Here is a 13,305-nt window from a genome sequence, read left to right as displayed (position 1 = left end):
AGCTTCTCACAACCTGTATAGCCGGGGAAAAGAAGCTGCAAGAAAAACCTCGACACAGTTTCCTAGAACTCAACAGTTGCAGAGGCGGAGACGGTAACCATCGGTACGGCAATGCAGGACGGAAGGGGCGAGTCACAGGGACTGCAACCTGGAAACTGACAGAGGGCAGCAGTAACTGTCAGTACTATTCAGAGGCGGAGGACAGGAGTCCCAGTACGGCTTTGTAATAGACTACTCTGGGCGCCATCACACTCGCGTCAGACAGAGTACTGCGGAAGGCAAGAGGGAAACCACTGCTCTATTTTCCCTAAAAAGTAGCGTGGAGGATGCTAAACTGATAAGAGCGTGGCTCTTAAATTGGTGATGATGAGTTTCCTAGGTCAATGATAAATTAAGAAATTCTAATTACTAAATAAAGACAGATGTAAACGTGACAAAACGTTTTCATTTTTTACATTTAACTTATTTATGAATAGGCTAGTTTCTAACTAGTCAAATCAGTTACTTCTTACATAAACAGCCTATATACGTCCCACTGCTGGGCACAGGCCTCCCCTCAATCAACCGGAGGGGGTATGGAGCATACTCCACCACGCTGCTCCAATGCGGCTTGGTGGAGGTGTTCTTACGGCTAATAGCCGGGACCAACGGCTTAACGTGCCCTCCGAAGCACGGAATCATCTTACTTTTTCGGACAATCAGGTGATTCAAGCCTGAAAAGTCCTTACCAAACAAAGGACAGTCTCACAAAGTGATTTCGACAGTTACTTCTTACTAAACGTCAAAACACGAAATTGCTATGGAATTTGTATGGAAAAACAACGTCATAGAAAAACGTGACAAAATGTCGCACTTATTATTACATTACCGCCTAAATAAGTTAGATTTAAAGGTGACAAAAACATTTTTTTTTCTATTTAGATCTGTCTTTATTTAGTAATCAAAAATTTATAACTTATCTTTGACGTAGGAAACTACCCAATCGTAATAAAAAAAGAATGGAATAATAAGTGCGACTCAGTTCCGCCCATACAACAGAGATGGCGCTTCTCCGTTCCTGAAACGCGCTAACGAAGTTTTCACACACCACATATATAAACCACATTCATACTCACCACTTTTCTGGTAATATGCCTTGCGTGGGACTAAGTATTTAGCGGCGAGGGTCTACCGCCAAAGGTAATGAAAAGAGCGTATTATCCCGCTAGTCTCAAGTTGGTAGTGTGACTAGGGATCGACGATCCAACGGTGTTACGTCAGAAGTTATATAAAAAGTGTGGCTTCGGCAAACTGTGAAAACTTCGCCGAAGCGCCATCTCTACTACACTACACTAGCTGGTCAACTAGTTGGGGTACGCCACATTTTTTTTTAATAATATTTATTTCTTTTGCCACCAGCGGCCTAGTCCCCCTCCACAACGCGTGCTCGTACGGGCACTACGAAGTGACGGAGCTCCTCCTGTCGTGCGGCGCGGGAGTGAACGCGGCGGACCTGTGGCGGTTCACGCCGCTCCACGAGGCTTGCGCGAAGGGCAAGCAGGATATAGTGCGGTTACTGCTCAAGGTAATGTATCTATGTGCCCTTACAAGTATGTTTCTGCCGCTACTTATGCCGCCAAAATTATCTATGTACCGCTACAAGTATATTTGTGCCGGTACAAGTAAAAAATGTTCTTCTGAACATTAGACCTTGGTTTAGACCTGTCTTTATGTAAAATTAGCAATGTAAAACAATTTCTGTCGTCAATGTCACGTCAGTCTGTCGTAGTGCTCACGTCTGTCTGTCGTAGTGCTCACGTCTGTCTGTCGTTGTGCTCACGTCAGTCTGTCGTAGTGCTCACGTCCGTCTGTCGTCAGTCTGCCGTAAGGTTCACGTCAGTCTGTCGTCTATCTGTCGTGAATCTCACGTCCGTCTGTCGTAGTGTTCACGTCAGCCTGTCGTCTGTCTGTAGTAGGGTTCACGTCTGTCTGTCGTCACCCTGTCGTCTGTCTGTCGTAGGGTTCACGTCTGTCTGTCGTAGTGCTCACGTCAGTCTGTCGTAGTGCTCACGTCTGTCTGCCGTCAGCCTCTCGTCTTTCTGTCGTTGATCTCACGTCAGCCTGTCGTCGGTCTGTCGTAGTGTTTACGTCGGTCTGTCTTTAGCCTGTCGTTAATCTCACGTGAACAAAAAGTTACCAAATAGCATTAAAAAGCCACCAATAAATAAATTTACATCTGTCCTGTATAAATGGCTGCTAGATCGACTATTTTATTCAGTCAAAGAATTTCTTGACACCTGATTGTGTTTAAGATTTTATTAAGTATGTAATAAATAATTTATAACTCACATTTTACATGTTACGATGAGTGACTGAAAATGCTGTACCTTAACAATTCATTAACACTTGTATGACCACCATTTTCTTCGGAAATAAATATCATTTATCATTTACCAACAATACAATACAATACAAATACACTTTATTGCACCAAAATAAAAAAGAAATAACCAACCTTTTTCTTCTATTCCGTGTGTCGTATTGTCGATGGCCTACCCGAAGATGCCTGGTCCAAGTGTCCTGGTATTGTACGTAGACACGCTTTTCGTCGATAGTTTCTTCAGATCCTTCGTAGTTAGAGACGTCACATATGGAGGCTGAAAGAAGGGAAACTCTGGTATCTTCCTGCCTCTTCCCCACCTCCTCAAATCGACAACACTCTTAGCCTTCATCGCACATTGATGCAACAACTTATAAAGCCTATAGCTCTTATAACCTATGTACTCTTTATACACATTGGCACTGAAATATCTCTGCATCGCCTTTTTGGATACCACTTCCAAATACCTTAAAGACCCGTATATACCTTCAGAATCTGATAGGAATTCCAACGTCTTCCTCATGTGAATATTACCATATTGCATGTATAAATCAAAGTCATTATCCTTAAACTTATTCAGCATTCTATCTACAAATGTCGTGTAGTTGCGAATGATGTTGTATAGTGGAAATGTCCCGTTGAATTTGCATCCGTTGAAACTGTCAATGTGGATTCGGAGGTCGTCGTTGCACTCCAGTGCGGTGTAGAAGTCTTCCAATAGATGTTTCCAGAAGAATACGGACCAGTCTTCGTCGAGGCTTGAAGCTGGTATTCCTTTATTGAACCGCTTCACGACGAGCAACTGCATGATCAGGCTTGGCATTGATACTGGTAAGAGTTCGCAAAGAGGTTCAAAATGGCTGTATCGCGCCCAACCCGTTAAGACTATCCCTTTGAAATTATGTGTTTCTGACTCGCCACCGAATTTATACCCTTGTATAAAGTACATCCAGCTTAATATATTCGAGAGTCTTTTCCTAATATCGGGTAGTACAGTCTCCACTCCGTCAGCGCCTTTGAAAGCCGTAGCTATCCACGTATGACTAAAATGATCGTGGTAGAATCTTAAACTCAAATGCGATATGGTTATGTGTGCTTTGTAGTCCCAAACGACGGGTTCGATGTTGTCGAAATGCTCGTAAAACTGCCACATTCCTGGTCTTATTTTCCTCAACATATCGTCCCAAATGAGAACTGTGGTCGTTGGGGTGAGACTCCTGACTATATCTCTGACGTTTTTAACGTGTCTTAAATATATGTCCATGTCGTCTTGCTTCCTAGCTTTGCAGCGGTGGCAGAAGTTAATGTCGTAGACCTCATCGCAGCCTATATGGATATGCTTCAACGGCGCAACGCTTTCGTGGAATGTTATTACCTGGAATTAATGAAGTTAATTATCCCCAATCAATACATACATAAACAGTCCTGCTGGCAAACAGGACTGCTGGGCACAGGCGTCCCCTCAATCGTCCGGAGGGAATATGGAGAATACTCCACCACGCTGCTCCATTGAGGGTTGGTTGAGGTATTTTTACGGCTAATAGCCGGGACCATCGGCTTAACGTGCCCTCCGAAGCACGGAATGAACTTATTTTTTTCAGACATTCATGTGATTCAAGCCTGTACGGTCCTTACCAAACAAAGGACAGTTTCACAAAGTGATTTCGACAATGTCCCCATCGGGAATCGAACCCGGACCTCCAGATCGTGAGCCAAACGCGCTAACCACTAGACCACGGAGGCTGTCGATAGTATTATCATTTGTATGTCATTATATCTTGGGTATACGGAGTCTCGGGCTTTTGGAAGGCGTGTGTATTATTATTATCTGGTGCCAGCTACTATTTACTTAAGTAACACACACAACATACTTACATCAGCGGGCTTAGCACCGTAAGCGCGCGAATCTTTCTCGCCTCGACATACGTCACCCTCTCACAGTACTGCACAGAAAGAGACAGACGATCTCTGTCGCGGCGAGAAAAAGTCGCGTGCTTACGGTGCTAGGCCCGCAGTAAGCACTTACTGCGGGCCTAGCAGTAAGTAGTAACCGGGACCAACGGTTTAACGTGCCTTCCGAATGCACGGATCATCTTACTTTTGGATAATCAGGTGATCAGCCTGTAATGTCCTAACCGAACTAGGGATCACAAAGTAGGGCAGGAGGATGATGATGTTGGGTTGGAAGGTCAAACAAGCAGTTGCTTCTGTAAGAAACTTATGGGTTGGAAGATCAGACAAGCAATTGCTTCTGTATGAATGGGTTGGAAGGTCAGGCAAGCAGTTGCTTCTGAAAGAAACTTATGGGTTGGAAGGTCAGACAAGCAGTTGCTTCTGTAACAAACTTATTTCTGGATACCTGCCGCAGCATTTCCCTTATCAGATCTAAGCTCTCGTTCTTGCTTGGGCAGATGACGTCAGGGTGCATCAGCATCTCACGATAAGTCTCGTATTCTTCCAGTTTTAAAACATGCTCCATGTGACCAAAGGTCTGGACAAGTGGAATGATTTCAATGTCCATCTTCGTTGCTGTTGTCAGGAATTTCTTTAACTGAAACGTGAAGGCATGACATTAGAAAGATATAAAATCTTCTTCTTATCGTGTGGGTTGTGAGGTGGATTACCAACACCATCAACCCTGGTGTCAGGGTTATTATTGAGCCGCCAAAGGCCCCTGACATGACTCATGTAACGACTACATACTTACATCAGTAAGTAGTTTCTTCGTAACCTACATAATTAACACAGGACAGAAACTACATGGAAAAAATATTAGAAAAAAGAACAAAAGGTATTGGTAGGTTGGTGTTGTGAGGTTGGTTTGGATACGTAGAGCGGATGAAGGATAATAGAATTGCGAAAGCGGTGTTATAAAGCGAAAGTTGATGGTAGGGCTGGCAGATGAAGTAGAAGGACTTACATTGACCAAAATGGAGATGTCCTTAGAAAAGGTTCAGTACGATCTACTCTGAACCGGCGTGCGTGTATGAAGCGATTGATGAATGTGGAGGAAGCAAGAGAAGTGTGTCAGGATCGAAGCCAATAGGCGTGAGTTTATGTATGTTCAGTCATGAGCAATATAATGTACCCGCTTTAGGACTCTGTCGTACTAACGTATTTGACATTTAGTGAGACTTACAGTTCAATTTGTCCAAAAGTTAATGTGACATGGTACCAAAGTGTATACATATTAATGCTCGTGACCGTATGTATGTATGTAAAAGAACAAAACAAACCAAAATCATAAAAAAATATAATATACCTTTGCCGGGGATACAGGCTTCATGTTATGCTGTGTAATATAGTGGGTGTTAACTACTTGGCCGGACAAATGGGGAGCGCGGAATGAGAGCAAACTTACCGGTTCCTCGTCGTACCGATGAGGCGTGCTCAGATTGGCAATCCTTCCCTTGTAAGGGAACATATCTTCGTACTCCATCAGCAGGCCGTTGGCCCCCAAGGTCTTCAGCTTGCTCAACATGGAGGTCAAATACTTGGTGGTAGGTGGCGCGCCTTTCAAGTCGATGTGGACGAGTACGTACTCTTGCTTGACTAGCATATTTCTTTAAAAGACACAGAACTTATTTATGATAGAAATGGAAAAGTTTCTGCTTTGAAAGTAGTAAGTCAGTGGCGGCCCTAGGGCGGTGCGAGGTGTGCCACCGCATCGGGCGCCGAAATAAGGGTGGGGGGGAGCGATTAAAATCCACCAAGACTGGTCCACCCTGGCCGCAAACTTACTTCATCGGATTAGATTGCAGCCACATAAGACTCATACCGAGTGGCCGTAAACAACATTTTTACAAGATTTAAATAGGTAAATTTCGGTGGCCATGAATTAGTCGAATTTTGTATTTTAGGGCTGAGGGGTGCCATTTTGAGGTCTCGCACCCACCTAAGTATTTTGCTAGGGCCGCCACTGGTTTTATTGCAATCATAACATGTGGTCAACAAAACGCTTTTATTGACGCCTGCCTTCCTGCTGCAACACACGATGGATGACTCTGAGTTGATATCAACTGGAATTTCCCGTCGGAAAATTCATGAAAGTTTTAGTGTTTTTTTAATTATTTTCAGTACCAGTTTGCGACAGAAAATTCCACTTGATATCAACTCAGAATCATGGTCTGAATCGTCCCTGAAAGATTCTGTTACGATGTCACTAACACCCTGTCATCATCTCCCTAGCATTATCCCGTTTCTCACAGGGTCCGCTTACCTAACCTGAAGATTTGACAGGTCCGGTTTTTTACAGAAGCGACTGCCTGTCTGACCTTCCAACCCGCGAAAGGAAAACGGCCCAATATAGGTTAGGTCACATACCTCCGAAAATGCATTTCTCGGGAATGTGGGTTTCCTCACGATGTTTTCCTTCACCGCTGAGCACGTGATAATCATTTATGATCCAAACATGAATTCGAAAACAAATTCGACATGCATTGGTTTAGGCCTGTGCTGGATTCAAACCTGCGACCTCAAAGTGAGAGGCGTTCTACCAACTGGGCTACCACGGCTACTTTTTTTTTTGACGTGACTTATTGTAGATTTGCCGCAGATGGCATTAACTACTTGGCCAGACAAATAGGGAGCGCTGAAGGCTCTCACCAGGTACAACGTTTAAGAGAACAGGCCTAAGGGTGCCCAGTTGGGCGCGCACCTCGGCTCAGGGCGTCGTCTGAGAGGGAAAATAATTAAAAGTAAAATTAATCGACCTTAGTGGGTCGATAGCGATAAGCACTGATTGAGGGAAATCGTCAACCATGCCGGCGGGATCGGTCTCGGGGGACGGCTACTTCAGTAACACTCTGTATATCAATCAATCAATCAATAATACTTTATTGCACAAGAACATATATAAAGGACATAAACATACGAATAAAACATAAGCACAATAGGCGGCCTTATTGCTAAACAGCAATTTCTGCCAGGCAACCTTAAGGTGAAAGAAGATTATTCATTGGAGCACGGGCTGGTGCAATAAACATATAATGATACCAACATAACAAAAAAAAAGAAAAAAGGTATAATAAATAATATATACTTATCTAAAGAAATAATATAATATATATATATATAATATAAACATACACACATATACGTATACACGCATACATACAAATAGCCTATACAATATAATACATATAAGGAGAATAAGAAAACCACTTCCAAGTTATGCTTGCAGGAAAAGCGCCTTCACTCCTGTGTATGTAATAAAATAGTACATATGTACCTTTCTTTGTGTGCAACGAAGTTCATTTCGTAGAGTATAAATATGTTGATCAAATATGTTCCCAAGATTAAGAGCAGAAGATACATAAACATTTTGGTTTTTCTACTCAAAGGCGATAGCAGCGAACGCATTTTTTTTACTTTCCTTAACAAACGCAACATTAACTGTTATTACTTAGTTAGTTATGTGAATTTAAGTAGCAATAAATTCGTGCAAATAACATCACTTCACTTTGACGCAATGACGTTAGGTTTTGTTCTTTTCAACCTCTTTTCAACGCGACTTAAGTATTGAGGTTTCGTTCGAAATAATAATTCAACTTTTAAATACAAAACACACGAGACATTGTCACGAAGACTTTACCCGTACTAAATAACGTCACGCCAGTGGTGATTGCTAGTCCACGTTCAAATGGCCCTCCATTTTGGTGGACAGTAAATTGTATTAGATTAAGGTTGTTATTTTTATTTAATAAATTAAAAAAAAAAAAAAAAATAAAAAAAAAATAAATAAGGCAATGGTCACACGACGTCTTTTAAACGCGCCGATAACACGTTAGCTACTAAACAAAACTGGCAGAGAATAAAAACATATCGACGGGGAAGAAGCAAATACTCCTATCTTACACAGACCTAACTTTACAGTAAGAGGAAAAAACTGAATAACATTTTTGTTAATAATTATAGCGCGACGTCATGTTCTGAAGGTAGTTTTGTTATTTCAAGAGACATTTTTTTAAACTAATATTAATTTTGTATATATAGAGGAATTAAAGTTAATGTAAGTTAGAGCCTATTGGTTTCTGTGTTGGGTCGAAAGTTTTGACGTTAGACGGTTTTTCCACTTGCAATTAATCCTTCAAATTCCTATTGTTTGACTTATTTCTCTTTGTAAACTATTCACTGTAGCTTCAAAAACCTATTAATAATTAAAAAAACAATAACTATAAAACTAACGTAAATTATACATGATTTTGTAAGATAGGATGTATTGCTTTGAATGAATTTCAAATTATGTTCAAGTTAGGAGATATTATAAAGCAATGAAGCAACATTTAACTAGTAAATATTTAACTGTAAACTATTATAAAGCATGCAATATAATAACAAATAATCGTATGTTTTAAAAAAATACTGAAACGACAGCTTTTTTAAAGAAAGTGCTACGCTTAGCATTTTTAATGAAAATAAACTTTGATCTTAAACAAGGTTTAACAAATTATTTATTGATCATGATAAAGTAGGCACCTTCGTTTTTTAATTGGCATTTAAAAAAAAATCAATATAGTACGAATTATATATTTATTAAGTCAATAATCAACTGAGATCAACAAGTAGGTACTCATTAAAATCATTATCAATAGCCCGGTCAATAAAGGGGTTGTAGAGTATGTGGGAGGAATCCTATGATTTTTCTTCAGGAATGTGTTCCGGAACACATTCCTGAAGACCTCCTATGATAACCTACTGACATTTAATTATAATGTTCATTAAACATTGTAAAATAATACCTCAAATACAGTCCATTTCTAAATGTAAAAAAAAACCTGTAAAGTCCCAGTGAAACGTTAATATACAGGTAATTATAAGTGTTAAAATACCTCGTTTGAACAGGCTTTATGTATTGAGTAATAGCCTTATCGCTTCTAAGGTTTCCCTACCGTCGTGACCTTTTATGAGTTATTATCGGAAAAATGCTCAAGGCAGTAACTAGCGCTGGGAAATCGTAAACTTTGGGTGCTTGCTTCTCTCGTGTGGGTTGTGAGGTGGATTATCAACCTGGGATTTGAACTGCAAGTTGAGAGTCAAGCGGCCAACTGGGCTACGACGGCTCTGGCAATGTATATGTCGTGGCCAGATCATAGAATTGATCATTTCACGATGTGCTCGATCATTTCATGATATGGTCATATTTCATAAAATAAAATATAATTCGTTGGCCTCATCACGATGTAGTTTGGCCAGACCAATAAACACAAAACATGACATGCATGATAGTCGATATTTAATTTTTTGCCCTGCAGTTTATAATGCACAAGACGATCTTTTTAATATATCTTCGCGGAGCTCCGTGCCGTAAAGTTCGCGGACGAGTGGAGTGCAAAGTTGAAGTATGAACTATTTGCTCATACTTGTATGGTGCGCGTTTCGCGTTCACTTGGCCCTTCTAAACTCTTTCTTCTATTCTATGATAATCTCAGACGACGCCCTGAGCCGAGGTTCGCACCCAACTGAGCACCCTCAGGCCTGTTGTCTTAAACTTTCAATCAATCAATCAATAATACTTTATTGCCCAACAACATGTACAAAGGACATAAACATACGAATAAAAACATAATCACAATAGGCAGCCTTATTGCTAAACAGCAATTTCTTCCAGACAACCTTAGGGTGAAAGAAGATGAACATTGGAGCACGGGCTGGTGCAACAAACATGTAATGATACCAAACTTTGCACCGGGTGAGAGCCTTCAGCGCTCCACATTTGTCCGGCCAAGTAGTTAATGCCATCTGCGGCAAATCTACAATAAATCACGTTAAAAAAATAAACGTGATAATAACCCTATGTCACCAGGATTGATACATACATAAACTCACGCCTATTTCCCACCAGGGTAAGCAGATACTATAGAATTCCATTTGCTTCGATCCTGACACACTTCCAAGCAAAGGATTGAAAAAGATTGGATTGGAGGATTGGAAAAGGGGTTTTTCTTTTTTTTTGAAAGGAGGTTTTTGTCAAAGGATTGATAATACAAAATTATGTAAACGCCAAAAATCATATTTTTATCTATCTCATTCCAGCACGGCGCGGATCCCAGTAGGAGGAACAGGGATGGCTTGACTCCCCTCCAATTGGTGCGAGCAGGAGACACTGATACAGCCGACGCTTTAAGGGGTGATGCGGCGCTGCTAGATGCTGCCAAACGAGGGGACCTGAACAGAGCTAGGTAAAAAAAATAAAATACTATATAATACCTCATTGTCCGAAAAAGTAAGATGATTCCGTGCTTCGGAGGGCACGTTAAGCCGTTGGTCCCGGCTATTAGCCGTAAAAACACCTCCACCAACCCGCATTGGAGCAGCGTGGTGGAGTATGCTCCATACCCCCTCCGGTTGATTGAGGGGAGGCCTGTGCCCAGCAGTGGGACGTATATAGGCTGTTTATGTTTATGTTATATAATACTAATTAGGGATAAGTGTTATACCAAGTATTCGAAAAGCTTTTCTATTTCCTTATAATCTAATAATTTGAGCCATGCAGTAATCTTTTTTCTACATTCGAATTTAGATAAGAAGTAGATTTCTAGTTTTTCATTGAGTTGGTTATATAAATGTGCAGATTGTCTATCATATTGTCGTCTCGCAAAACTAGTTTTCACCCTAGCAGCCTGTATAACTTTGCTTTTTATTCTTTTCAATAGATATGAGGGATCTGGTTTAACAGATTGATGTCTTTTGAGAACTGTATATAGAACAACAGGTAAGGACTTTGTGGTGAGGGTTCTGAACCTCAAAAGCAAAAACGGAACCTTTATAGGACCACTTTGTTGTCCGTCCGTCCGTCTGTCTCTCAACACAACAGGTAACGACTACTTAGATATATAAAACTAAACTAAAAATACTTATACACGGTGTTAGTGACATCGTAACGAATACTGAGGGGGATGGTTCAGAACATGATTGTGAGTTGACATCAAGTGAAATCCGTCGCAAAAGTATGAAATTGTAAATAATTAAAAAAAATAAAAAAAAACATGAATTTTCCGACAGGAAATTCCACTTGATATCAACTCAGAATGAACTCTGAACCATCCCCCTCAGTATTCGTTACGTTGTCACTAACACCCATACCTACTTGTATGGCTACCTGTATGTACTTGTACGGGGTGTAAGTGACATCGTAACGAATACTGAGAGGGATGATTCAGCTCGTTATTCTGAGTTAACATCAAGTGGAATTTTCCATCGCAACGAATTTTGCGACGAAAAATTTCCACTTGATATTTACTCAGAATCATGATCTGAATCATCCCCCTCAATATTCGTTACGTTGTCACTAAAACCCTGTATACTTAGATAAAGATACATAGGTAGATAAAACTACACTACTTTCATCTCGTACTTACTTACATCAGTAAGTAGTAGCCGGGACCAACGGCTTAACGTGCCTTCCGAAGAATCATCTTACTTTCGGAGAGCCTCTAATGTCCTAACCAAATTAGGGATCACAAAGTGATTTTTGTGATATGTCCCCACCGGGATTCGAGCCCGGGGCCTCTTCGTCGTGAGCCCAACGCTCAACCACTGGACCACGGAGACCGTTAATACTAGTACTTTACCACTAGTATTTTTTTTTGTTTCAGGAAATTAATAACACCACAAAATGTGAATTGTCGAGATTCGCACGGAAGGAACTCGACGCCATTACATCTTGCCGGTAAGTGTTGGGAGCTTCTCTTACTGAATCTTTTCTAAGAACTTCTCCAATTTGGTCAATGTACGTCCTTCTAGGTCTTCCTCTGCCAGCCCTACCACCAACTTTCGCTTTATATACTGCTTTCGTAATCCTGTTATCCTTCATCCGCTATACGTGTCAAAACCAACGTAACATTCCCTTCTCAATCTTAGTCACTATATCGTCTTTTATACAACATCTCTCTCTTATTACATTGTTTCACTGTCGGCAAGGAGTGGGTATATACCGTGGCTGATTTTGCAAACTGACCTATCTCCAATATTTTGCTAACATAAATCTAATATTGCTAATAATAATATAAATCAGATACGCCAAATGAATGGCCTCCTCCGTGGTCCAGTGGTTGAGCATTAGGCTCACGATCCGGAGGTCTCGGGTTCGAATCCCGGTGGGGACATATCACAAAAATCACTTTGTGGTCCCTAGTTTGGTTAGGACATTACAGGCTGATCGCCTGATTGTCCAAAAAGTAAGATGATCCGTGCTTCGGAAGGCATGATAAACCTTTAGTCCCGGTTACTACTTACTGATGTAAGTAAGTAGTGGTTACATGAGCCATATCAGGAGCCTTTGGCGGCTCAATTATAATCCTGACACCAGGGTTGGTGAGGTTGGTAATTCACCTGACAACCCACACGATAGAAGAGGAGAAAATACGCCAAAAAATTCAGATATGTATATTAGCGATATCAGCGCCGATATGTACGCCTTCCCCTTCTGGGATGCAGGTGAATCACTGAATAACATAACATAAATAGCCTATATACGTCCCACTGCTAGGCACAGGCCTCCCCTCAATCAACCGGAGGGGGTATAAAGCATATTCCACCACGCTGCTCCAATGCGGGCTGGTGGAGGTGATTTTACGGCTAATAGCCGGGACCAACGGCTTTACGTGCCCTCCGAAGCACGGAATCATCTTACATTTTCAGACAATCAGGTGATTCAAGCCTGAAAAGTCCAATCACTAAATAAAATATGATATTTTGTACTAAACAGCGGGCTACAACAATTTGGAAGTAGCTGAGGCCCTCCTGGAGGCGGGCGCGGCGGTCTCCGCGAGAGACAAGGGCGGCCTAGTCCCACTGCACAACGCGGCGTCCTACGGCCACTTAGAACTGGCGGCGTTACTGCTGCGGGCGGGCACGCCACCCAACGCGGCGGACAGGTGGGGGTTCACGCCGCTCCATGAGGCCGCGCATAAGGCTCGCACGCAGTTGTGTGCGTTATTGGTAAG

The 13,305-nt window shown here is 41.5% G+C and overlaps 3 protein-coding genes across 4 annotated transcripts in view; 1 reads left to right on the top strand and 2 right to left on the bottom strand.

Moving 5' to 3' along the window:
* The window catches only part of LOC126378947 (uncharacterized), a 119,105-nt gene that overhangs the window by 54,325 nt on the left and 51,475 nt on the right, over window positions 1–13,305 (bottom strand). Inside the window, exon 5 of one of the 2 annotated variants that reach the window (XR_007568206.1) lies at window positions 4,014–4,057. The exons of the other annotated variant lie outside the window; for it this stretch is intronic. The gene's annotated coding sequence lies outside the window, so the exon portion shown is untranslated. Of the gene's footprint in view, window positions 1–4,013; window positions 4,058–13,305 lie in introns of those variants that run through there. 2 annotated transcript variants of the gene reach the window in all.
* The window catches only part of LOC126378814 (poly [ADP-ribose] polymerase tankyrase), a 74,999-nt gene that overhangs the window by 16,447 nt on the left and 45,247 nt on the right, over window positions 1–13,305 (top strand). The window contains exons 13-16 of the mRNA XM_050027231.1: window positions 1,399–1,564; window positions 10,394–10,539; window positions 11,956–12,029; window positions 13,068–13,300. Of these exons, the coding sequence (XP_049883188.1) occupies window positions 1,399–1,564; window positions 10,394–10,539; window positions 11,956–12,029; window positions 13,068–13,300 (619 nt within the window). The remainder of the gene's footprint in view (window positions 1–1,398; window positions 1,565–10,393; window positions 10,540–11,955; window positions 12,030–13,067; window positions 13,301–13,305) is intronic.
* On the bottom strand, window positions 2,417–7,939 carry LOC126378872 (hexosaminidase D-like). Its single transcript, XM_050027360.1, has 4 exons — window positions 7,590–7,939; window positions 5,721–5,922; window positions 4,719–4,910; window positions 2,417–3,734 (listed from the first exon to the last, which is right to left on the bottom strand). The coding sequence occupies exons 1-4, from the start codon at window positions 7,748–7,750 to the stop codon at window positions 2,532–2,534; spliced, it is 1,758 nt and encodes a 585-aa protein (XP_049883317.1). The 5' UTR covers window positions 7,751–7,939; the 3' UTR covers window positions 2,417–2,531.

This window comes from Pectinophora gossypiella, chromosome 27, assembly GCF_024362695.1.
Source record: "Pectinophora gossypiella chromosome 27, ilPecGoss1.1, whole genome shotgun sequence".
Lineage (NCBI taxonomy): Eukaryota > Metazoa > Arthropoda > Insecta > Lepidoptera > Gelechiidae > Pectinophora > Pectinophora gossypiella.
This window is presented reverse-complemented; position numbering and strand designations above follow the sequence as displayed.

Coding starts and splice junctions, on each gene's coding strand:
- LOC126378872 (XM_050027360.1), bottom strand. CDS start 7,750: ATGTTGCGTTTGTTAAGGAAAGTAAAAAAAATGCGTTCGCTGCTATCG. Junction 5,923..7,589: donor TTCGTTGCACACAAAGAAAG/GTACATATGTAC, acceptor TGTCTTTTAAAG/AAATATGCTAGTCAAGCAAG. Junction 3,735..4,718: donor TAAGGGAAATGCTGCGGCAG/GTATCCAGAAAT, acceptor CATTAATTCCAG/GTAATAACATTCCACGAAAG.